Below are 22729 nucleotides of genomic sequence, written 5' to 3' on the forward strand. Positions count from 1 at the left end.
ACCCCCCAGGGACCGGTAATGGACCCCTGGTACCTAGCTGGGTAAGGATTACTAAGTATCATGTGCTCTATGATGTCATATATGATGTCATAGTCTGGCCCTGCCCTGCCCTGGGCCTAGGGTCCAGAATTGACCGGCCTATGGCCTAGTGCCTGAGCCTAGCTCCTACCTATGATGTCAGAATGATGTCATGGTCCAGAAGGAGTCTGGTTTCTATCTAGAAAAGGTCCGGCATCAGGGTCCAGCCTGATGTGTCCAGAACAAGATCATGTGTCGCTTATTTAAGCGGATAACCCCTTAGATATGCAGCTGTACCCATATGCGGACGGATAAGTATGGATAAGTCCCTATACCCTTTGATATGTCCGCAGAAATAGCGGAAAAATTAGGTAAAATTAGGGAAACTGTGACACGTTGGTACCCTTGCTTCCCGCAGCCAAAACAGCTGCCAGGGAAGTCTCCTTTTCCAACGGCCGCATTGATGCTGGCCAAAGCTCCATGCGACAAGGGTGCACCACCACGTGCCCCACCATGTCCTCGACCCCGGGCCAAGAAGAAGTTGTTCAGCTTGGGCCGACAGGCCCAGCTGATGTCGAGGATCTGCTCGACCTTGGTGGCGCGCTTCTCAGCTGCTTGTCACATGGTGAAGGTCTCGAGCTCAATCTTCCGGTAGATGCGGGAGGGGATGCCGCTTAAGTACTTGTTGCGTAGCTCCAGGTTCCTATACCCAGAGCGATTCGCCAGACCCTTGAACAGCGCGGAGAATTCCATGGCGGTGCATTTTTCGAGGATCAACTTGTTCGCACAGAGCTTTGCCAGCTCTACTTGTGCTGCCGCCTCGTCATCGAGATTACCGAAGCGAGCCTTGAAGGCGGTAGTGAAGGCTGCTTCGTCCCAAAATGGGGTCGTGACCCCTTGTACACCCATCTGCATTGACACGAGTTGGGCGAAGTAAGGAGTGGCCCAGGCGTGGGCATCTCCATCGAGTAGGCTGAGTGCGACCTGCACCTTAAGCTCAATGGTTGTCAACAACGTGTTGATCAGCCAATAGATACAGAGTTGCGACAGGAACCTGTCGCATTCGATGACGGTCTTGCCATCGTATCGGAGCGGGAGGAGGAGCTGTAAAGTCTGCTTATTGGGGGCGGCTGCGGGGGAGGACATTATCAGCGTTGGGGGGGACGGAGGATGCTGGGGGGGCAGAGGCGGCTGTGATGGCCCTCCACTGGTCGAACTTCGAGAGGAGCGAGTGCTTGAGCGGCCTCTCGGCGGAGTTGGCAGTGAAGGCACCGGAGAAAGTTCGGCGGGGGGGTCATGTACATCAGGGACTGCTGACGCGGGAGCAAACACTCTCGGCGAGGCAGACCGAGCAGAATCCGTGGACTCGGACTCCGAGACTCCTTCTTCACCTGCACCCTCCTCAGGCTCAGGCTCTAGTGCAGGGTCTGGAGGGAGATCTCCTCGTACTTGACCGGCGACAGTTTGAGGGAGGTAGGAGCTGGGGGAGACAGGGCGAGAATGCTGTGAGGCGGATCGAGATGCGAGGGTGCTGCAGGGACCAAGCAGATGTTGGGCCCTTCTGATTGCCTTGTAGCGCGGATAATCTTCTGCGATCGATTGGGGTGTCTGATTTGGGCACAGCTGCTGCTCGCAACGGTAGAGGACAGTCTCAGGGCCGTCTGGGATGTAGACGTCGATGAGGTCCTGAGAGTCGAATGCGTGAACTTGACCTTGGCAGACAGCCACGTTGGATGGGGGGAGGAAGGGAAGGTGCACGTACTATGAAAGGCCGTGCTATACTAGCTTATGCTACGGCGCCCGAAAAGACACTAGGGTTCGCAGTTCACGTGGGGCCCAGTACTGCTTTTGACTATTATGCAGCAGGAACCTAGTCCACGCGTTCGTAAGGACAAGTACTGCCCACTGAAGTGCAGGTACTGAAGAATTCGTTCCCTAAGTGGTGGCGATGTACGGTAGGTTATCTACATATCGTATTGTATAGTAGGGTGCGCATCACCCGACCTGTGGGAAGGGAAAGTGAGTGTTTTGGGTTCCGATGAACACTGGCAGCTTGGGGGAGTTTCGACCTAATGTCGCGACTTAGGGTCAAGCGACAGTGGAAACACAGACTTGAAGGATGCTGGGGGCGTTCAACTGGGTCTTACCGAAGCGATGGTGAGCAAAGCTCGAACCTAAGGCTAGGAACAAGTGAATATATTAGTCAAGGTAAGGAAGAATACAGGAGAGGCTTACTGACCTAGGGACAAGAGGTCGAAACTGAGGTCCCTAGGGCCGCAGAGGCCGGCTTATATATAGGGGAAGTTTAGGGGAGGCTGTGCACACTGGTCCGTGCACAGCTGGTCCATGCAAAGACCGGTGCCTCCTACACATGCTTATCATAGTACACTTTCATCTGTTCAGCTGATAGCTCCAGCATGGAGCGCATATCATCATGGATCTCCTTCAGGATCTTAAGCTGATCTGCGGCCGCAAGCATCATGGAAATCAGATTGATCTGCACTTGGATCTCAGGGTGATAATCCTGATTCAGGAAGAAAGGGGAGTGCCCAGTTGCTGAGTGAACTCTATTGTTCAGTGCGAACTCAGCAAGCGGCAACTGTTTTGCCCAATCATCCTGCCAATGGCTTGTGAAAGTGCACAGATACTATTCAATCTCTAGATTCCAGCACTCGGTCTAACCGTCTGTCTGAGGATGGAATGCTGTAGATAGTGCTGGGTCGATCCCAAGTCCCTTATACACTGCATGGAGATACTTTGACACAAACTGGGGACCTCGGTCTGATATGACCTTGGCCGTGGCCCCATGATGCACCTTAGAAGTGACTAATCGGCTGTTACTAAGGTGTGTCCACACTGTGTGGCAGCAATGCAGAAGTGCTCCTGTTTGAGGACAATCTGATCAGTGTCGTCATCCTCATCACTGACCTGATGGTCTGGTTGGCGTGACAGAGCATCAGCTTTTCCATTTGACACTCTGGCTTTATGCGTGATGCAAAAGTTGAAGCAGGCAAGGAATAGTGATCATCGTGCTTGACGACGCATGAGGTGCTGTAACATGTGCCAGTACTTGAGGTTCTTATGATCAGTTATAATCTCGAACTGTGTGGGAAGTCCCTTGAGATAGTGATGCCACTCGTATAGTACTTTGATGATTGCAAGCATCTCCTTATTATAGATCTCATAGTTATGCTGGGCTAGGTCCATGGCATGAGACCTGAAGGCAACTGGATGCCATTTGCTGTCATCCTGCTTCTGCATCAGCACACCACCGGTGGCATACCCCGAGGCATCAACCTCAATACGTGTTTCCCAATTAGGGTCGTACAGCCCCAGAACAGGGGTTGTGTCAAAAAGCCATTTGAGCTCATCAAATGTATACTGCTCCTCATTTCCCCAGTGCCAGGGGTCGTTCACTGTGAGTTGGTTGAGTGGTTGTAAGATCTTAGCGAAGTCCTTAATGAAGCGATGGTAGAAATTGGAGAACCCCGGAACTTCTGAATATTTTTTTTGTTCAGGGGTACTGGCCACTCATTAATTCCTTTTAGCTTTGCGGAATTCATTGCCACCTCATCGCCACTGAACACATAGCCAACATAATCGACCTTGGAAACATCCCATTCGCACTTCTCAGGCTTCAGGAATAGGTCGTTATCCTGAAGGCGATGAAGAACCTCGCATGTGACCTTTTCATGCTCTGTTTTGTTAGCAGAGAAGATGAGTATGTCATCCAGGTACATGAGGATCTTCCTGCCAACAATAAGATAATGGAAGATCTCATTCATCAGGGCCTGGAAGGTTGCAGGAGAATTAGTGAGACTAAAGAACATCACCAGGGGTTTGTACAGTCCTCAGTTAGTGATGAAGGTAGCCTTCTACTCGTCACTGGCTTTAATCCAGACATTATTGTATCCTCATCTGACATTAAACTTCATGAAGAGTGTGGCACCCCAGAGCTTATCCACCATCTCGGTGATCAGCGGCAGCAGATAGCAATTTTTGATAGTGATCACATTCAATCAGCAGTAATCCTGTACGGGTTGAAGTGTCCCTTCCTTTTTTTTGATGATGAAGAAGGGGGACAAAATGGGCGATTTTGATTCCTGTATGTAGCCTTTTGACAGCTGCTCCTTTAGAAACTTGTCCAGTTTCTCCTGCTCATTGTTCAACAAGAGGTACACCTTTGAATGGAATGTTGAGTAGCCAGGTATGAGTTTGATTGCATGATCATATAGCTTCCTTTCGGGTAGCCATTCTGATGCTTCTTTGGAGAAAACATTCAGAAACTCACGGTACCACCTTGGTACCGACTCCTTGGTAGTCTTAACAACCTTTTTCTTGATCTCTTCTTCAGTGAACAGTTGGGAGTATGTATGTTCTGCTGCGGCAAACAGCTGAGGAGCGCTGGGAAGCATGATGCCTTGCTCCCAAGCTTTGATCAAGTCAGTTTCCATCCACTCGATCTCTTCCGGGTCATCTTTGGGTTCGAAGTCTGGGAGTACCTTACTTCGGCAGGCACCAATAACTGATCATTTGGACTTCGGAGAACACCTGGGCGTCGTGGGCCTGACCCCTGTATCATGCGCAGTTGCTGCATGCTCCATTTGGTCAGTTTTTCTGGCCCTGCATGTTTCAGGGCATCATGACAGCTTGAGGGAGCCGCTCTCCCAATCTATTTTGGGGTTGTGTTCTCGCAGCCAATCCAACCCAATGATCACATCCTCAGGACCTATGTCCATGACTGTAAACACTGTCTTTTTGACGTGGTCTCCTATCTGCATCTGTAGCACAGCTACCTCCGAGATGCTTTCATCTTTATTGAGTGTTCCATTGAGATTGTATAGCGGGATTGGTTTCTTCAATTTTCGCGTTCATACTCGATTCTCCGTTCATGAAATGTTTGTTGATAAACTTTGTGGTGGCCCCGCTGTACACCATTGCAACTATGTCCTTGTGCCATCTTTCTCCTTTGAGGTGTACTGGGATGTGGAAATGCTGGGACCCATGGTCCAACTTGTAAACATTTGCAGTCACCAATACTTTGTACAAATTATTGTTACAGGGTCCGATGCATGCGGCACAAAGTGCGGACTGGATCAAAAAGACTCCTCCTTCATCACCCGATAGTGCTCGAGCTCCTTGCACATCGACTTCACCTGTGCCATTAAGTCTGCCAGCTCCAATTGCTTGGATTCCACTGAAGCTACACTCATATTTGCCGAGGGTGATGTTGTGACAGGGGCACTTGTTGTGGCCTGGGTGGAACCTGAGGCAACTGTAGCCTGTGTGTCGGCGCATCTTGTGTAAGGTTTGTCCTTACAGTTGGAGCACTCAAAGTGTCGGTACCCTTGCTTCCTACAGCTGAAGCAACTGCTGGGGAAGTCTCCTTTTCCAACAGCCGTGTTGATGCTGGCCAAAGCGCCTTGTGATCGAGGTGCACCACCTCAGATACCATCACATCCACCTTCTTGAGCTGAGAAGAAACTGTTCAACTCAGGCTAATGTCGAGTATTTATTTGACTTCTGTGACATGCTTGTCAGTGGCTTGCCAGATAGTGAACGTCTTGAGCTCAATCTTCCAGTAGACTTGGGATGGAATACCACTTAGATACTTGTTGTGGAGTTCTAGGTCACCATACCCAGAACGGTCTGCTGGACCCTTGAACAGTGCAGAGAATTCCGCAGTGGTACATTTTTCACACAGGGATTTGTTACTGCAGAGCTTGGTGAACTCAACTTGTGCCGCGGTGGCATCATCAAGATTGCCAAAACAGCTTTTGAATGCTGTGAGGAAATCTTTGAGAGTTGCAAAGGGTGCCATACCCCGCTGCACCCCAATCGTGACAAAGGTGAGCTGTGAGAAAATCGGAGTGGCCCAAGTGCGGGCATCGCCACCAAGCAGGCTTAGCACTACCTGGACCTAAAGGTTGACCGTGGTCAGGGTGGTGTTGACTTGCAGGTAGATTAATAATTGTGCAAGGAACTGGTTGCACTTGATGACAAGGGAAGGAGGAGCTTCAGGGTCTCCTTGTCAGGAGGGGTCACTAGGAATGATATTATTGGTGGCGGGGGGGACGGAGGATGGCCCGGGGGTAGTTGTGACTGTCTGCCAGGCAAACTTTGGGAGAAACAAGTGCTTAAGCAGCCTCACAGTAGCAATGGTGGTGGAGGCAACAGAGGAAGTCCAGTGGCGGGGCGACGTACAATAGGGATGGGAGTCGAGAAGGAGACCGCTGATGACAAGCTGGCCCAAGTAACTGCTGGACTGTCATGAGGCTCAGACTTCGGAATCCTTTCCAACTGCAGCCCCAAGGAGGGCTAGGGGATCACTTGAGGGGTCGCTGTAGGCTGTGCGACTGCCTTAATTCTTTGAGGGAGATCAGAATCTCCTTGCACTTGACCTGTACTTGTGATAGGTTGGGGAATGCAGGTACCTGGGGATGTGGGTCAGGATGGGACGAAAGTGACGTGGCAAGAGGTAGATCTCAATGTGCTAGCATATCAAAGAGCGGGGCCACTGGGGTGCTGGACTCGTCTGATTGGTACATAGTGTCCTTCGTTGGTAGTGATAGACCACAGAGTGCAACTAGGGCACGGTTGTTGGTTACAATGGAAGAACAGAGCTTTGGATCCATCACTCTCTGGGTCATCATAGGAGACATTAACCTGCTCCTGTGTGTCAAATGTGTGCTCAAGTCAAGAGCAGTCAAAGAATTTGTCAGCCACGGTGATGGGGGGAGGAAGGCAAGACGCACATGCTACAAAAGGCCATACTAGCTAGCTTACACCTACAGTGCCTGAGATAACACTGAGGTTCACAGTTCACATGGGGCCCAGTACTGCTTTTGGCTAGTATGCAGCAGGAACCTAGTCCATGTGTCTGTGAGGACAAGTATTGCCCACTGAAGTGCAGATACTGAAGAGTTTGTTTCTCGAGTGATGGCAATGTATCATAGGCTATCTAAGTGTGGTAAGGGTACGCACCACCCAACCTATAGGAAGTGTGAAGTGAGTGGGAGTTTGGGTGAACACTGGCAGTGAAGGGGAGTTTTGACCTAATGTTGCGACTTGTGGTCAAGCAACAAGGAACAAACAAACACAAAAGGCTGGGGGTGTTCAACTGAGTCTCACCAAAGCAATGGTGAGCGATGCTCAAACCTAAGGCTAGGGACAAGAAAATGTATAAGTTAGTAAAGGTAAGTAAGTAAGTACAGGGGCTTACTGGCCTAGGGACAAGAGGTTGAAACTGAGGTGCCTAAGGCAGCAGAGGCAGGCTTATATACAGGGGAAGTTTAGGGGAGGCTGTGCGCACTGATCCGTGTGCAGCTGGTCTGTGCACAGCATGCTAACACAGCCCCAGAGGCCGGTGAGTTGTCATGGCTGTGTTAGTGGAGCCTGAGCTGTGCCGTGCACTGCTGCCCATCTAATCTAATCGTACAGTAGATAGCAATGTGTCTGTTTGATCATATGGTACAGAGGTTGCATGTTTGAGCCCACAAAAAGGAAAAAAAATGGCTAGATGCTGTACCAACTCATGACATGCCCAGCTGCTTGGTTCCTCTGACCCCCTCGCTGCTGTTCCTCACTCACATTCCTCTGACTCCCTCAGTACAATTCCCCACTCACATTGCTTCAACACTCGCCCCAGCGAGTGAAGGCTTCTGTTGGGATCACAAAGGCGAGGGTTGAGGCCGGCTTCAACTCCGGGCATGTCGCCAATGACATGTATTGGAAAGTGATCCGCCATCAGAGCAGTGGATGGTATCACCGGCTCAAGGATGCCCTCTTCACCCAAGGTGAGTGTTCCTAGTTTTGATGTCCTGATCACTCCCTGATTGTCATAGCCAGGTGCTTCAACAGGCAGCACCCCGAGGGCACGTGTGGCCCATCAACTATGATGTGGGGTTAGCACCCCTAGTCCGCCACATTGCCTCAAGTGCACGCCATTTAGGAAAATAGTTTTGGGCAGCCCCTTAGGCTCAATATGTGTCACGAGTTGGTACGGCGCCTAGCCGTTTTTTAATTTTTTCCTTTTCGCGGGCTCGAACCCGCGACCTCTGTACTACCTGCCTGATATGGACGCATCGTTATCTACTGTACGATTAGATTAGATAGGACGGCAGTGCACGGCACAGCTCGGACTCCGCTGATACAGCCGCTCTGACTCACCGGCCCCCGGGGCCACGTCAGCATGCTGCGCACGGACCAGCTGCGCACGGACCAACGCGCACAGCCTGCCCTAATCTCCCCATGTATATAAGCCGGCCTCTGCTGCCCTAGGGACCTCAGTTTCGACCTCTTGTCCCTAGGTCAGTAAGCCCCAGTTGTATTCTTTATTACCCTACTAACTAATATACTTTCTTGTCCCTAGCCTTAGGTTTGAGCCTAGCTCACCATCGCTTTGGTAAGAACTAAGTCGAACGCCCCCAGCGCCTTGTTTGGTTTTCCTCTGTCACTTGACCCTAAGTCGCGACATTAGGTCGAAACTCCTCACCGCTGCCGGCGTTCACCGGAACACACTCACTTTCTCCTTTCCTATAGGTGGGGTGGTGCGCACCCTTACTATACTTTACTATACTTAGATAGCCTACGATACATCACCACCACTTAAGGAACGAACTCTTCAGTATCTGCACTTCAGTGGGCAATACTTGTCCTCACGGACGCGTGGCTTAGGTTCCTGCTGTATACTAGCCAAAAGCAGTACTGGGCCCCACGTGAACTGCGAACCTTAGTGTCTTCTCGGGCGCCGTAGGTGTAAGCTAGTATAGCACGGCCTTTCGTAGTACGCGCACCTCCCCTTCCTCCCCCCATCCATCGTGGCTGCCTGCCAAGGCCAGATCCACGCATTCGACTCCCAGGACCTCATCGACGTCTACATCCCAGACGGCCCTGAGACTGTCCTCTATCGTTGCGAGCAGCAGCCGTGCCCCAACCGGACACCCCGATCGATCGAGGAAGATTACCCTCGCTACAAAGCGATCCGACGAGCGCAACACCCGCTCGGACCCCGAAGCACCCTCGCATCCCGATCTGCCTCGCGGCACTCCCGCCCTGTCTCCCCTACCTCCCGCCTTCCCCAAACTGTCACCGAGTCCAGTCAAGCTCGAGGAGATCTCCCTCCAGACCCTGCGCCAGAGCCTGAGCCTGAGGAGGGTGCAGGTGAAGAAGGAATCTCGGAGTCCAAGTCCGAGGCTTCTACTGGGTCCACCTCGCCGCCAGTGCTCGCCCCCGCGTCAGCAGTCCCTGACGTACGTGACCCCCCCGCCGAACTTCCTTCGGCGCCTTCACCGCCGACTCCGCCGAGAGGCCGCTCGAGCACTCGCTCCTCTCGAAGTTCGACCAGCGGAGGGCCACCACAGCCGCCTCCGCCCCCGCAGCGTCCTCCATCCCCCCCGACGCCGATAATGTTGTCCCCCATAGCCGCCCCCGACAAGGAGACTTTGAAGCTCCTTCTCCCACTCCGATACGATGGCAAAACAGTCATCGAATGCAACCGGTTCCTGTCGCAGTTGCGCATCTACTGGCTGGTCAACACGTCGTTGACCACCATCGAGCTCAAAGTACAGGTTGCGCTGAGCCTGCTCGACGGTGATGCCCACGCCTGGGCCACTCCCTACTTTGCCCAGCTCGCATCGGTGCAGGTGGGTGTGCAAGGGGCCATGACCCCGTTCGCAAATGAAGCGGCCTTTGCCGCCGCCTTCAGGGCCCGCTTCGGAAATCTCGACGACGAGGCGGCAGCACAAGTAGAGCTGGCGAAGCTCTGCGCGGACAAGTCGGTCCGTGAAAAACGCACCGCCGCAGAGTTCTCCGCGCTGTTCAAGGGTCCGGCGGACCGCTCTGGGTATGGGGACCTGGAGCTACGCAACAAGTACCTGAGCGGCATCCCCTCCCGCGTCTACCGCAAGATCGAGCTCGAGACCTTCGCCACGTGGCAAGCAGCTGAGAAGCGCGCCACCGAGGTCGAGCAGATCCTCGACATCAGCCGGGCCCGTTGGCCCGAACTAAATAACTTCTTCTCGGCCCGAGGTCGAGAACACGGTGGGGCACGTGGTGGTGCACCCCAGTCACACGCAGCTTCGGCCAGCATCAATGCGGCCGTCGGAAAAGGAAACTTCCCCGGCACATGCTTCGGCTGTGGGAAGCAAGGGTACCGACGATTCGAGTGCCCCAATTGTAAGGACAAACCTTACACAAAACGCGCCGACACGCGGGCTACGGTTGCCTCGGGATCCACCCAGGCCGCGATAAGCGCCCCCGTCACGACAACACCCTCGGCAAGTATAAGTGCCGCTTCAGCAAAATCCGAGCAATCGGAGCTGGCGGACTTAATGGCACAGGTGAAGTCGATGCGCGAGGAGCTCGAGCATTATCGGGCGATGAAGGAGGAGGGTTTTTGATCCGGTCCGCGCTTCGTGCCGCACGCGTCGGGCCGCGAGTATCTTCGTGTAACAAGTATAACGTATTGTCGACTGCAATGGTGTATGAATTGGACCAGGTGTCCCAACACTTTCACATCCCAGTTCGACTTCAAGGAAAAAGACGGCACAAGGACGTAATCACTATGGTGGACAGCGGAGCCACCACAAAGTTTATCAACAAGCAATTCATTGTAGAAAATAAGGTGCAGACGTGGAAGTTGAAGGAACCAATTCCGCTGTATAATATTGACGGCACCCTGAATAAGGACGGAAGCATCTCGGAGGTAGCAGTGCTACAGATGCATATAGGAGAGCACATCGAGAAGACGGTGTTCATGGTCACGGACATCGGTCCAGAAGATGTGATCATTGGGTTGGATTGGCTACGTGAGCACAACCCTGAGATCGATTGGGAGAAGGGCTCCCTCAAATTATCATGATGCCCTGAAACGTGTAGCACCAGGAGGACTGGCCGAATGGAGCAAGCAGCGACTGCGCTTGATACGGGGGTCAGGCCCACGGCACGCAGGCGTTCGCCGAAATCCAAACGGTCGGTTATAGGCGCTTGCCGGAGTACGGCACTCCTGGACTTCGAACCCGAGGAAGATCCGGTGGAGGTAGAGTGGGATGAGGTCGATTTGATTGAAGCCTGGGAGCAAGGCATCACGCTTCCCGGTGCTCCTCAGCTGTTCGTCGCAGCAGGACATACGTACTCCCAGCTGTTCGCTGAGGAGGAGATCAAAAAGAAGGTCGTTAAGACCGCCGAAGAGTCGGTACCTAAACAGTACCATGAGTTCCTGAATGTCTTCTCCAAGGAAGCATCAGAACGGTTACCCGAAAGGAAGCCGTATGATCACGCAATCGAACTCGTGCCCGGCTATTCGACATTCCATTCGAAGGTGTACCCCCTGTCGAACAACGAGCAGGAGGAGCTTGACAAGTTCCTCAAGGAGCAACTAGCGAAGGGTTACATACGGGAATCGAAGTCGCCCATCTCGTCCCCCTTCTTCTTCATCAAAAAGAAGGAAGGGACGCTTCAGCCCGTGCAGGACTACCGCCGATTGAACGCGATCACGGTCAAAAATCGTTATCCCTTGCCGTTGATCGCCAAAATGGTGGACAAGCTCCGCGGCGCTACGCTCTTCACGAAGTTCGATGTCCGATGGGGATACAATAATGTCCGGATCAAAGCCGGTGATGAGTGGAAGGCGGCCTTCGTGACTAACCGGGGGCTGTACGAACCCCTGGTGATGTTCTTCGGTCTCACCAACTCCCCCGCGACCTTCCAGGCGATGATGAACGAGATCTTCCACGATCTCATCGTCGGTGGCAAGATCCTCGTGTACTTGGATGACATACTCATCTTCTCCACCAACAAGGAGGAGCATGAAAAGGTCACATGCGAGGTTCTACGCCGCCTTCAGGATAACGATCTGTTCCTGAAGCCTGAGAAGTGCGAATGGGACGTTCCCAAGGTCGACTACGTCAGCTATGTGTTCGGTGGCGATGAGGTGGCGATGGATCCCGCGAAGCTTAAAGGTATCAATGAGTGGCCGGTACCCCGGAACAAAAAAGATGTCCAGAAGTTCCGGGGGTTCTCCAACTTCTACTGCCGCTTCATCAAAGACTTCGCTAAGATCTCGCGACCACTCGACCGGCTCACCAGGAATGACCCATGGCATTGGGGCGAAGAGGAACAGCATGCCTTCGACGAGCTCAAGCGGCTCTTCGCAACGACTCCAGTCCTAGCGCTGTACGATCCTAACCGAGAAACGCGCATTGAGGTTGACGCCTCGGGCTACACCACTGGTGACGTGTTGATGCAGAAGCAGGACGACGGTAAATGGCATCCCATCGCCTTCAGATCCCATGCTATGGACCCGGCGCAGTGTAACTATGAGATCTACGATAAGGAGATGCTCACGATCATTGAGGCGCTAGACGATTGGCGCCACTATCTCAAGGGGTTACCCAATCAGTTCGAGATCGTAACCGATCATAAGAACCTCGAGTACTGGCACACGTCCCAGCACCTCACGCGTTGTCAAGCGCGATGGTCGCTATTCCTGGCTCGCTTCGACTTCCGCATCACACACAAGGCCGGAACGTCGAATGGAAAGGCTGATGCCCTATCCCGCCGATCAGACCATCAGATCGGCGATGAGGACGATAACACCGATCAGGTGATTCTCAAGCCGGAGTGCTTCCGCATCACCTCCGCCAGGCGTGGTCATGCCTCGGTGACGGCCGATCAGTTGCTTCTGAAGCGCATCAGGGAATGTTCGGAGAAGGATCGGGAGGTGGCCGAGGCACTTGAAAAGGTGCAGGACCTTGGGCCGCCCCGACTGCAAAGGGGTTTTGAGGAGTGGAATGCCAAACAAGGGCTTCTGCTGTTCCGCGGGTGCGTGTATGTCCCAAAGAACGCAGAGCTCCGGCGGGATATAGTCAAGATCCACCACGACTCGCCAATCGCCGGTCATGGCGGTCGTGCCAAAACCCTGGAGCTCGTATCACGGAACTACTGGTGGCCTGGGATGTCTAAATTTGTCAATGAGTACGTGAGCACCTGCGACGTGTGCAACCGTACCAAGACATTCCCAGCCAAACCCCAGGGTCCGCTGAAGCCGAATGAGATCCCCAAGCGCCCGTGGCAGATCATCACGACTGATATGATTGTCGGCCTGCCAAAGTCTGATGGATTTGACTCAATCCTGGTCACCGCCGACCGCTTTACCAAGCAGGTCCACTTCTCGGCCTGTCATGAGACCCTGACAGCAGAAGGTGCGGCGGACCTATACATCCGTGATGTGTTCAAGCATCATGGGGCCCCAACCAAGGTCATATCAGACCGAGGTCCCCAGTTCGCTTCGAAGTATCTCCATGTGGTGTACAAGGGACTGGGAATTGAGCTGGCGCTGTTCACAGTGTTCCACCCCCAGACTGATGGCCAGACTGAGCGCTGGAACCAGGAGATCGAGCAGTACCTGCGTGCTTTCACCAGCCACCGGCAGGATGATTGGGCAAAGCAGTTGCTGCTCGCAGAGTTTGCACTGAACAACCGAGTTCACTCCGTGACCGGGCATTCCCCTTTCTTCCTGCATCAGGGGTACAATCCTGAGATCCAAGTGCAGATCAATCCAATGTCTGCGATGCCTGCGGCCGCTGATCGGCTCAAGATCCTGAAGGAGATTCGCGACAACACGTGCTCTGCGCTCGAGCTGTCAGCCGAGCATATGAAAGTATACTACGACAAGCACGTGCAGGAGGCACCGGTCTTTGCGCCGGGGGACAAGGTCTGGCTTGACGCTCGGAACCTTAAGCTAAAACAGCCGAGCAAGAAGCTCAGTCCCAAGCGCCTTGGACCTTATGCCGTGCGGCGAAAGCTCAGAGACTTGGATTATGAATTAGTCCTGCCAAAGTCGGTGCCGGTGCACCCGGTATTCCATGTCTCCTTGCTTAGCAAGTACACGCGTAGCAAGATCCCGGGCCGGGAGCCGGAGGAGCTGCCTGCCATAGAGGTTGAGGGCGACGAAGAGTACGAGGTTGAACGGATCAAGGATTCGAGGATCTTCCAGCGTCAGCTGCAGTACCTCGTCAAGTGGAAGGGTTATGATGATTCACATACGTCATGGGAACCGGCGCGCAACGTTGCCAATGCACCGGCCCTCATAGCCGACTTCCACCAGAAGAACCCGAACGCCCCTCGCCGCCTCAATGCTACTACATTTGGTGGTTTCAACTTCCAGCCAATGCCTTTGCCATTGACTGAAGCACGCTGCTGCTCCGGGTGGGAGATGGGCAAGGGCGCCTCGCATGAGGTTATGTGCCGTTGAGGGGGGGGTAATGTCACGAGTTGGTACGGCGCCTAGCCGTTGTTTAATTTTTTCCTTTTTGCGGGCTCGAACCCGCGACCTCTGTACTACCTGCCTGATATGGACGCGTCGTTATCTACTGTACGATTAGATTAGATGGGACGGCAGTGCGCGGCACAGCTCAGGCTCTGCTGACACAGCCTCTCTGACTCACCGGCCCCCGGGGCCACGTCAGCATGCTGCGCATGGACCAGCTGCGCACGGACCAGCGCGCACAGCCTGCCCTTATCTTCTCCTGTATATAAGCCGGCCTCTGCTGCCCTAGGGACCTCAGTTTTGACCTTTTGTCCCTAGGTCAGTAAGCATCCTTTGTATTCCTTTTCTTACCTCACTAATATATTATCTTGTCCCTAGCCTTAGGTTCGAGCTTTGCTCACCATCGCTTTGGTAAGACCCAGTCGAACGCCCCCAGCACCTTCCAAAAGTCTGTGTTTCCATTGTCGCTTGACCCTAAGTCGCAACAGAACCATACAAATGAGTTGAGAATTGGAAGATACAGACACCTATTGATCGCAGCCTTTTTCATAAGCATATGCAAAAGTAGGGTGTAATATAGCAGCGCGTGACGGGAGGCATCTACAATGGCAATCTTCAATGACAGTGCAGTCCTTTTGTCAGTTTTTCTAGAAGCAACTCGATAGTAGAGTACTGGCCTGCTTGAGAAGAAACAGAATCCTGCAGTTTATGGCTACAGTGAATAGAAGTCACAAAGGACAATAGCTCACGAACCATCATAGTCGGCATCACTACCTTATGGAGAGGTGGAGGGCCAGAGCTTGGCATACAGCACAGATATATAACTATCCATTGCAATCCGTGTAGTAACCTAGTTGCGACAATATGGGCTAAGGGAGACAGTGGACACTGCATGCAGGAATCAATTTTCCTGCACAAAATATCAAATCATAATTGAATTAAAAGCAAATAGCACCTATTGAATCTTATTGATCTAGAAATTGAATGATAATTGAAGAAAAATCGAAGGAAAATTGAAAGAGACAATGGAAAATGGATTACATAATCGATTTTCCTTCGATTTCACTTCCATATTAGGCGCCAGAGTACTGATTAGATAAATCAACTTTTCTTTCGATTTTCATTTGATTTCTTGTACTAGAAAATTGAATACCGCATGCAGTGGGACTGACAGCTGGCAGGTCGCGACAATAGAGGGCGTGCCTTATTTGGTTCACCTGCCTATCCTGGTAACTGCTGGCTAAAGTGGCTGGTCCTCCCCTCGAAAAGTCGCCAGGAGTGTCGCCCTGCACAACTCATGCGTGTCATGCGATATTCTATTACTGAAATGCTGTCTGGCACATTTAGAAACCTATCACTGGTACTGTAACGACAGGCGAACCAGAAAGGGCACGCGCACGTCGGCGAGCTAGCTCTCAGGCAATGTAATTGGCATCGTTTTGTTATGTGCTGGAGAGATTTAGTACCGAGCCTACTTCTGGGGGATTAAGCATCTTATTGAGAGGTCTCAATTTACGCGACCTGCACTGATACCTAGGTCCTTGTATCTGATGGCTAACGGTGCAGCGACCTTCCGTTCATGAACCAACCCAAAAGCAGGTAGGACACCCTATTGACTCGCTGTATGTGGAAGTAGTTTCAGCTTTTACAATACATACAAAGTTGATACATATCTACGCCACATACTAAGTGAAGGTGAGCGGAATGAGATATAAAGTAAGCAGCAGCCTACAATACGAAGAAAAATAGAGATACATTCCCTTCTAACCAGGCCTCCAAAATAACTTCATGAATGTTCCCTTCTAACCAGGCCTCCAAAATAACTTCATGAATGTTCCTCCATAGCCGGGGACGCTTGAACATTAAAATCGAGCATAGCTAATGAATCTGTCGCACTTGGACTGGTCTCGTTTCCCGTTGATTTTCCCAAATTCCTAGGCGCAAATACGAGCGAGTGCGCGGGACGAGAACCGCCACTGGGATCTGTTGCTAACGTCGTTGAATGGCCAGACGATTCCACGTATCCTTGGTTAAGGCCAACGCGAATGATGATCAGAGACGGAGCGATCACCTAAAAAGGCTCTGATGAGGACCTCTGCGGCGGAAGAGCGACCGAGAAGACTTACCACAAGCATTGCGGTGAACGCGTCGGAAATATCATTTGCCACCTATCATGACATGAGTCATGCGTTTACGCTATAGCTAACGGAGAGGCGAACATACATAAGCAGGGTCGCCCTTGAAGTTATTGGAGATCAATTCGGCGAGCAAGGCCGCAGTGTAGATTGCTCCTGACTCAACCCTGAGGTAGTCAAACTAATGAGTTTTGATTGGCAAGCAATGGCTCTACCAAAGACTTACACCATTGATATCACAGTGCTGTACTTCTTGCTCGTTCGAAGACCAAAGCTATTAGCAAATTTGAAAGTATCCCGCCATATACGGTATACTAAACAAGGCTTCAACACAAAATGCGGTGTAAGAGGGACCCAGCTCACCAATGAGACACGTCACAATAATATTGAGCGCGACAGAAGTAGCTGTGGAGACTGTGTTCAGGCGGTAGAGCCATAAACCGAGGCTGATGACATCGGCGGTACTAGCCGGTGAAGGCGTAGCCTGTGAGCGGAGTTGTGCGTAGTAGTACTGATATGACATTCCGACTTGAGCGTAACCGAACACTATCATCAGATTCGTCGGTCATTGCAGATCCATCAAACCAACAGAAAGAGGCGCACCAATAGTAACGAAGAGAAGAAATGCCGGGACCATCGCGACCCATCGTTGTTTGGCCCAAATCATGTAGCATCGGTATACCTACGTCTAATGTCAGAACTTATGTTCGTGAATCGTCGTGGAAACTAACAAGAATACTATCGCCCAACCATCTGCGACAGCGATGAGCTGGGTCGGCGTTTCGAGATGAGCTCACTCACAGTTTGGTAATGAAGAAAATGAAGGACACATTATCGACACGCTGGTAGATATTACTTTGTCTTGTCCTCTCTGCGTCCGCAGTGCCCTCGCATGCAAACAAGGTGCCGGAGACAGAATACGAATCGGAGACGAGGCGGGGCACAAGCAGGTCGTTGACGAGGTCGATCAATATTTCACCAGTAGCGGTCACAAACATGGCGATACACATCGCCAACGCGTATTTGTTGGACCTGCGCTTTGTGTAGATGTATATGCATCCCGCAAACAAATTGAGGTAGATCCCTGGGGAGTTTCAGATGGTCGCTCGAACTATCAACAGAGATGTCTCTCCACCATATAACACGGCTTCAATCTGTATGCACCCAGTCGTGAATGATTGATTACCCAAATCGTATTGTGACGTACCCATAGTTGGGAGATTTTGGCCTGTAACGAAACTCAGTGCGCTATTACCGAGACACTTCGAAAGGCTGACCGCATAAATGAGTTCGCCGCACATCTTCACGGGAGCTGGGAGGGATCGAAGTGCCAAAGAGGCTTGGCTCCACCCTAAGCCCCGTTCGTGGGCCGCACTATATGTCTCCGATGAAATTTTGGAGCGCTCAAAAGCGCACACGGGTGCATAGCTTTCTGAGCCATGAATAGCGCTAGCGGAGGATTTAGAAGATTTAGAAGATTTAGAATCCAATCTTACCTCATCAGCGGTGTCCTCGGGTACTGACGGACGGGAAAGGTGCGACAACGCTGGCGGCGATTGGCGACATCCCATCGCGCTAGTGACAGCAGCCAGTCCACTCTCATTCTTCTATGATGTAGGATACCGATCACCGCAAATGCTTCGGATTGTAAAAATGTCCCATGCGTGGTGGTGTACATGGGAATATCACAGTGGTTTGGGTTCGCGGGAATGATTTATGGGCGACAGATGATGGGCATCGCAGGCGACGGCATGGACCCGACCCACTTCCGCGTCACTGCAACAGTTGACGTGCATAGAAGTTCACGCATGTGGGTCGGAAACCAGCAATCGTGATAGCGATAAGCCGATCAGCGTGCGTGTCAGGTGGCGCTGTGGAGATGAAGCAGCAGATCACACCTCTCACTTTCACCGTGATCATTGATGAATCTGCGGAGGATTTGAGCACGGAATGGCAGCCTGTATTCAGTGCATCTCGATACGGATTGTGAGATTAGTGTTAAGTAAGCGCTTGTCTTGGACGACACTCGCATTACGTATCTTGTTCCCGCGCTGCCTTTGTACGTTCCGCAAGGGCGATGCTGGGGTATGATGTGCAGCCAAGTAGAAGTCTCCATGGCGCGACCGTGCGACTGAGTCTCCCCTCTCTAGCTCCGATACGAGAACCGCTGCCGCATGTTGATGGATCGGAACTACTTTAGCTTCTTCAAGCGCTCTATATCCCACAGTGCTCGTCGGAGCTCTACCGTAAGCTCGCACGTACAGCGAAGGCGCTCGGCGCACATGGCCAGCTCTCTTGATACAAACGCGCTGCCCCGCTGAGGAAGTCATGAGTAGATCCGCCTAACCAAGTCCTATCTTTTCACGGCATCTCGCACCTCTATTCATGGCCCGATACTTGTCATTCATGCATCAAATGAGACCCAATTGACAACGTTGGGACAAATGCCCTCAAGCTTTCGAGAGGTATGTTTGAGATGAGTACGATATATGAAGACGACGTATGGTAGAAGAAGCTAGTTGCACCCCGACCGAGCTGCATGCACAGTTAGATCGGTACTTCGAGCTCTGAACAATACGGTACACCTCTAGAGCACAGCTCCAGCGGCCTCACTCTTGAGATCGTAGTGAGCTCTTGCTTCGCTGAAGACTTGTCGCGCAAGCAGTAGAAGTTTATAGATACAATACAATGGCGATCGCCTGTGGTCAACGACCACGCGGGTTCTTAATTTCGTTATCATTATCAGTCCTGGCACTATTTTCATGTAGTGTGGACTTAACTTAACTGGCGTGGCATATTGTGGTTTTAGGAAACCTCACGTGTGAGGGACCGCGCGAGCGATTAGATACCGTGAGCCTTTGAAGATATTTGGATCCCTCCCGGGGGAAAATGAGAAGTAATCTACGAAAGTGTGCCATGAGATCCGAGGCTGGTCCCAATCCGAGAACCCGTCATTGAACGACCTCAGTCGGGCTTATACTCGGGAGCTGGTGTAAGCATCGTCAATCAGCGATGCAGAATCATATGTAAGGACCTGAGCATAGTTCGCTTTCAGAATGGCCGCATATGGTACTCACGAGACGATATCGAGTATGCCTTCGCCCTCACGGAGTTCGAGGCTAGACAACGGCTTTGCTGCTACCATCGGGCAAATCTTGTCAAACATGGTACGCTCAGTAAGGCCTGGAAGGGACTGCGCTCGGTATGCGGGGGAGGAACCGCGCTCAATTGTAGTCAGAACCTAGTAAGCCAAGGTTAGCAACTTTTGTTGACAAGACCTCCATATGCTGATCAAATTGAAACGCACACGCAATCTAGACGATGACGTCTCTTAGTGTTTCTGCAGCCGGTACACCCATCCTTGTACTTAGTGCATGTCGAAGCCGGCACACACTATCAACACAAACAACGCAGGGAACGAGTTGATTCATGCTGCGAAACCGTGCCGGAGTGAAGGCGGACAGAGGCAGGCGCTCAGACAACTGCCAGCGGAGCGCGGAACACTGGATTTTCTAGGGTGGTAAATTAGATATAGATTGAAAGAAAAGCGAAAGTGGCTTATCAATCTTTCCGCTGTCGTAGTGGGGGTTTTGTGCTCGTGGGATCGGAACCCGGGTGTTGTCGACGTCAGTACAGCCTCCTCGTGGACTGAGAGTTCGGGATCAGATTAGATAGAATAGCCCCAGCGCTAGCTGAGACTGGAAGGAGTGATCGCGAAGAGAGGATCGCGTACCTGGAGGATTTCGTAGACTTTGAGGAGGAGCGAGAGCGTCGCCAAGGATCCAGCAAAGGTTCGAATATGAGATTAAGAGAATTGTGAATTGCGCGTGGTTCGCTAGCTCGTACAGGCCCGTCTCCTCTCCATATATACCCACAACCTAGAAACCTTCACATGAAGTAGTCGAGTACATGAGCATCAGTCGTGGTGTGCCGGGAAAGAACAATACCGTCGCTCAGCTTCATGCGATCGCAGGCTACGTTCGGGGAGTCAGCGTGACGATTCTCGACTCTATTTACGAACGCGTTGCCCCCCAACAAGCGGAGGAGGCATGATCACGCGCTCGACCCTACGTCCCGCGTGCAATCCGCGTCGCTCAGGCTGTCCAGGACGAAGGTTACAGGAGTGAAGAGAAGAAGAAAAGAATGAACAAGCTATCTTCTGCCGACCTGCACGCCTCACGCGCGTGTCTTATCTTATTGTCCTTGGTCTACGCACGCTGTGCCGGCTCCTACGTGAGGTGCGATGCGTCTTCGTCCGGTTGTAGAGTACGAGGTGAAGAGATTGAGATAGTGTGAGGAGGTCGGGGTAGTCTGGCGATGGAGACTGAGACGGAGCGATCATGGTTCCGAACACGAAGCGCGCGACCCGCGCTTGCGAGTCATCTTCCTGCGGATTTTGCCAGTGAACCACTTGGCCCTACCACACCGCTTGTGGAATGAAATCAAAACTGAAATAAAATTGATTAGATAATTGAAGATAAGATCTGAAAGGGATCAAAAGAAAATTGAATAGCTGTTTGAAAGAAAATTGAATCACATACAATCAATTGCATTTCCATCAAGCTCATATTTTGTTGACCGGAAATCCAAAAGAAATCGAAGGTAAGATCAAAAGAAAATTGAAAAGGAAAATTGAATTAAAATTGAAAACAAATTGTGACCTGTGTGTCATCATCCTTATATGGCAAAAGTCGAATATAAAATTCAAACTATAACTGAAGTAAAACCAAAGAATCATTGAATGCAAATTGAATATAGCTGATCAAATCTATCAACAATATCAAAGGCATAAAATAGTGAATAAAGTCGATGATAATTGAATAGATCCTCAATGGAAACTGAAATTTGATTCAATTTCAATTGAAGCGAAATTGAAAGGAAACTGAATTCAAATTGAAAAGAAACTGAATTCAAATTGAAAAGAAACTGAATTCAAAATGGAATCAAATTCAATTCAATACAATACAATACAATACAATACAATACAATTTAATTCAATTGGGATTGATCAAGACATTTGTTAACATGATTACACCCTGCTGAAGTCATATTTCAATAACAATGAATCAAAATATATACAATCATGTACAATCATGTGAAGTACAAAGATGTACAGAGATGTACAGGGATATATAGAGATGTACAGAGATGTACAGGGATATATAGAGATGTACAGTGATGTACAGGGGTGTACAGGAATATATAGAGCTGTACAAAGTTGTACAGGGATGTGCAAAAATGTACATGCACACGACCGCCCGCATTGAACAGCATCTGCTGAAAGTTGTAGATCTCAAACATTGCAGGCCATGTCTGCCGCCATATGTGTGGTTGTTCAGGGACAGCTGATCTGCCATACAAATCTACTGCAGATGTCAGTGACGTCAGTATCCAGTATCATATGCATACTGCTGTCGTCGTCTATTTCCATGGTATTGGCAGGAGCAACTACAGTAGAGGGGGCAGCAGCCATGTCAACATCATCATCAACTATGTCTTCATCAACAGGCACGGTCTTGAGCAACACAGAAGGCCCTACAATGCTACCAATAAAAATATACTCATTCTGCACCCTTCTGACCATTGAAGGTATCATTGTCCGCGCAACAGGCACAGCCATCAACAGACAAGACATGGTCTTGCCATCAACAACAATCTTGACAGGATATACCATCCCATCTTTTGTGAGAACATATAATGTCTTCTTGTCGATAAAGGCGAACTGGGAACCCTCTAATTGTAAATCACACTGCTGTTCTTGTGGCATGAGTACAGGCATGTGCATATCGCTCAGCCATTGTCACGAGTTGGTACGGCGTCTAGCCGTTTTTTAATTTTTCCTTTTCGCGGGCTCGAACCCGCGACCTCTGTACTACTTGCCCGATACGGACACATCGTTATCTACTGTACGATCAGATTAGATAGGACGGCAGTGCACGGCACAGCTCGGGCCCCGCTGACGCAGCTGCGCTGACTCACCGGCCCCCGGGGCCGCGTCGGCATGCTGCGCACAGACCAGCTGCGCACGGACCAACGCGCACAGCCTGCCCTAATCTCCCCATGTATATAAGCCGGCCTCTGCTGCCCTAGGGACCTCAGTTTCGACCTCTTGTCCCTAGGTCAGTAAGCTCCTGTATTCTCTTACTTACCTTACACTAACTAATACACTTACTTGTCCCTAGCCTTAGGTTTGAGCTTCGCTCACCATCGCTTCGGTGAGAACCAGTCGGACGCCCCTTGCTTTTAGATATTCCCCTGTCGCTTGACCTCAAGTCGCGACAGCCATGGTGGCCAGCCATTGACCGGG

General features: G+C 51.3%; 3 protein-coding genes across 3 annotated transcripts; 2 read left to right on the plus strand and 1 right to left on the minus strand.

Annotated features, from left to right (window-relative positions):
• Window positions 1–5653: 5653 nt before the first annotated feature.
• POSPLADRAFT_1145291 (hypothetical protein) lies at window positions 5654–6227 on the plus strand (the record flags this gene model as incomplete). The annotated part of the gene is made up of 2 exons (XM_024485784.1): window positions 5654–5858; window positions 6040–6227. Coding segments are annotated over 2 exons (393 nt in total), but the record flags the coding sequence as incomplete, so codon positions are not given.
• A 1982-nt stretch (window positions 6228–8209) lies between these two features.
• POSPLADRAFT_1116513 (hypothetical protein) lies at window positions 8210–9269 on the plus strand (the record flags this gene model as incomplete). The annotated part of the gene is made up of 3 exons (XM_024483468.1): window positions 8210–8270; window positions 8449–8522; window positions 8805–9269. Coding segments are annotated over 3 exons (600 nt in total), but the record flags the coding sequence as incomplete, so codon positions are not given.
• A 6642-nt stretch (window positions 9270–15911) lies between these two features.
• Window positions 15912–18100, minus strand: POSPLADRAFT_1181603 (hypothetical protein; the record flags this gene model as incomplete). Its single annotated transcript, XM_024488854.1, has 10 exons — window positions 15912–16358; window positions 16414–16455; window positions 16511–16589; window positions 16649–16736; window positions 16786–16968; window positions 17026–17104; window positions 17154–17175; window positions 17224–17454; window positions 17630–17650; window positions 17919–18100. The coding sequence occupies 10 exons, from the start codon at window positions 18098–18100 to the stop codon at window positions 16113–16115; spliced, it is 1173 nt and encodes a 390-aa protein (XP_024338241.1). The 3' UTR covers window positions 15912–16112.
• Between the last annotated feature and the right edge of the window lie 4629 nt (window positions 18101–22729).

This window comes from Postia placenta (genome assembly GCF_002117355.1).
Source record: "Postia placenta MAD-698-R-SB12 unplaced genomic scaffold POSPLAscaffold_8, whole genome shotgun sequence".
In the NCBI taxonomy this organism is placed as follows: Eukaryota; Fungi; Basidiomycota; class Agaricomycetes; order Polyporales; family Adustoporiaceae; genus Rhodonia; species Rhodonia placenta.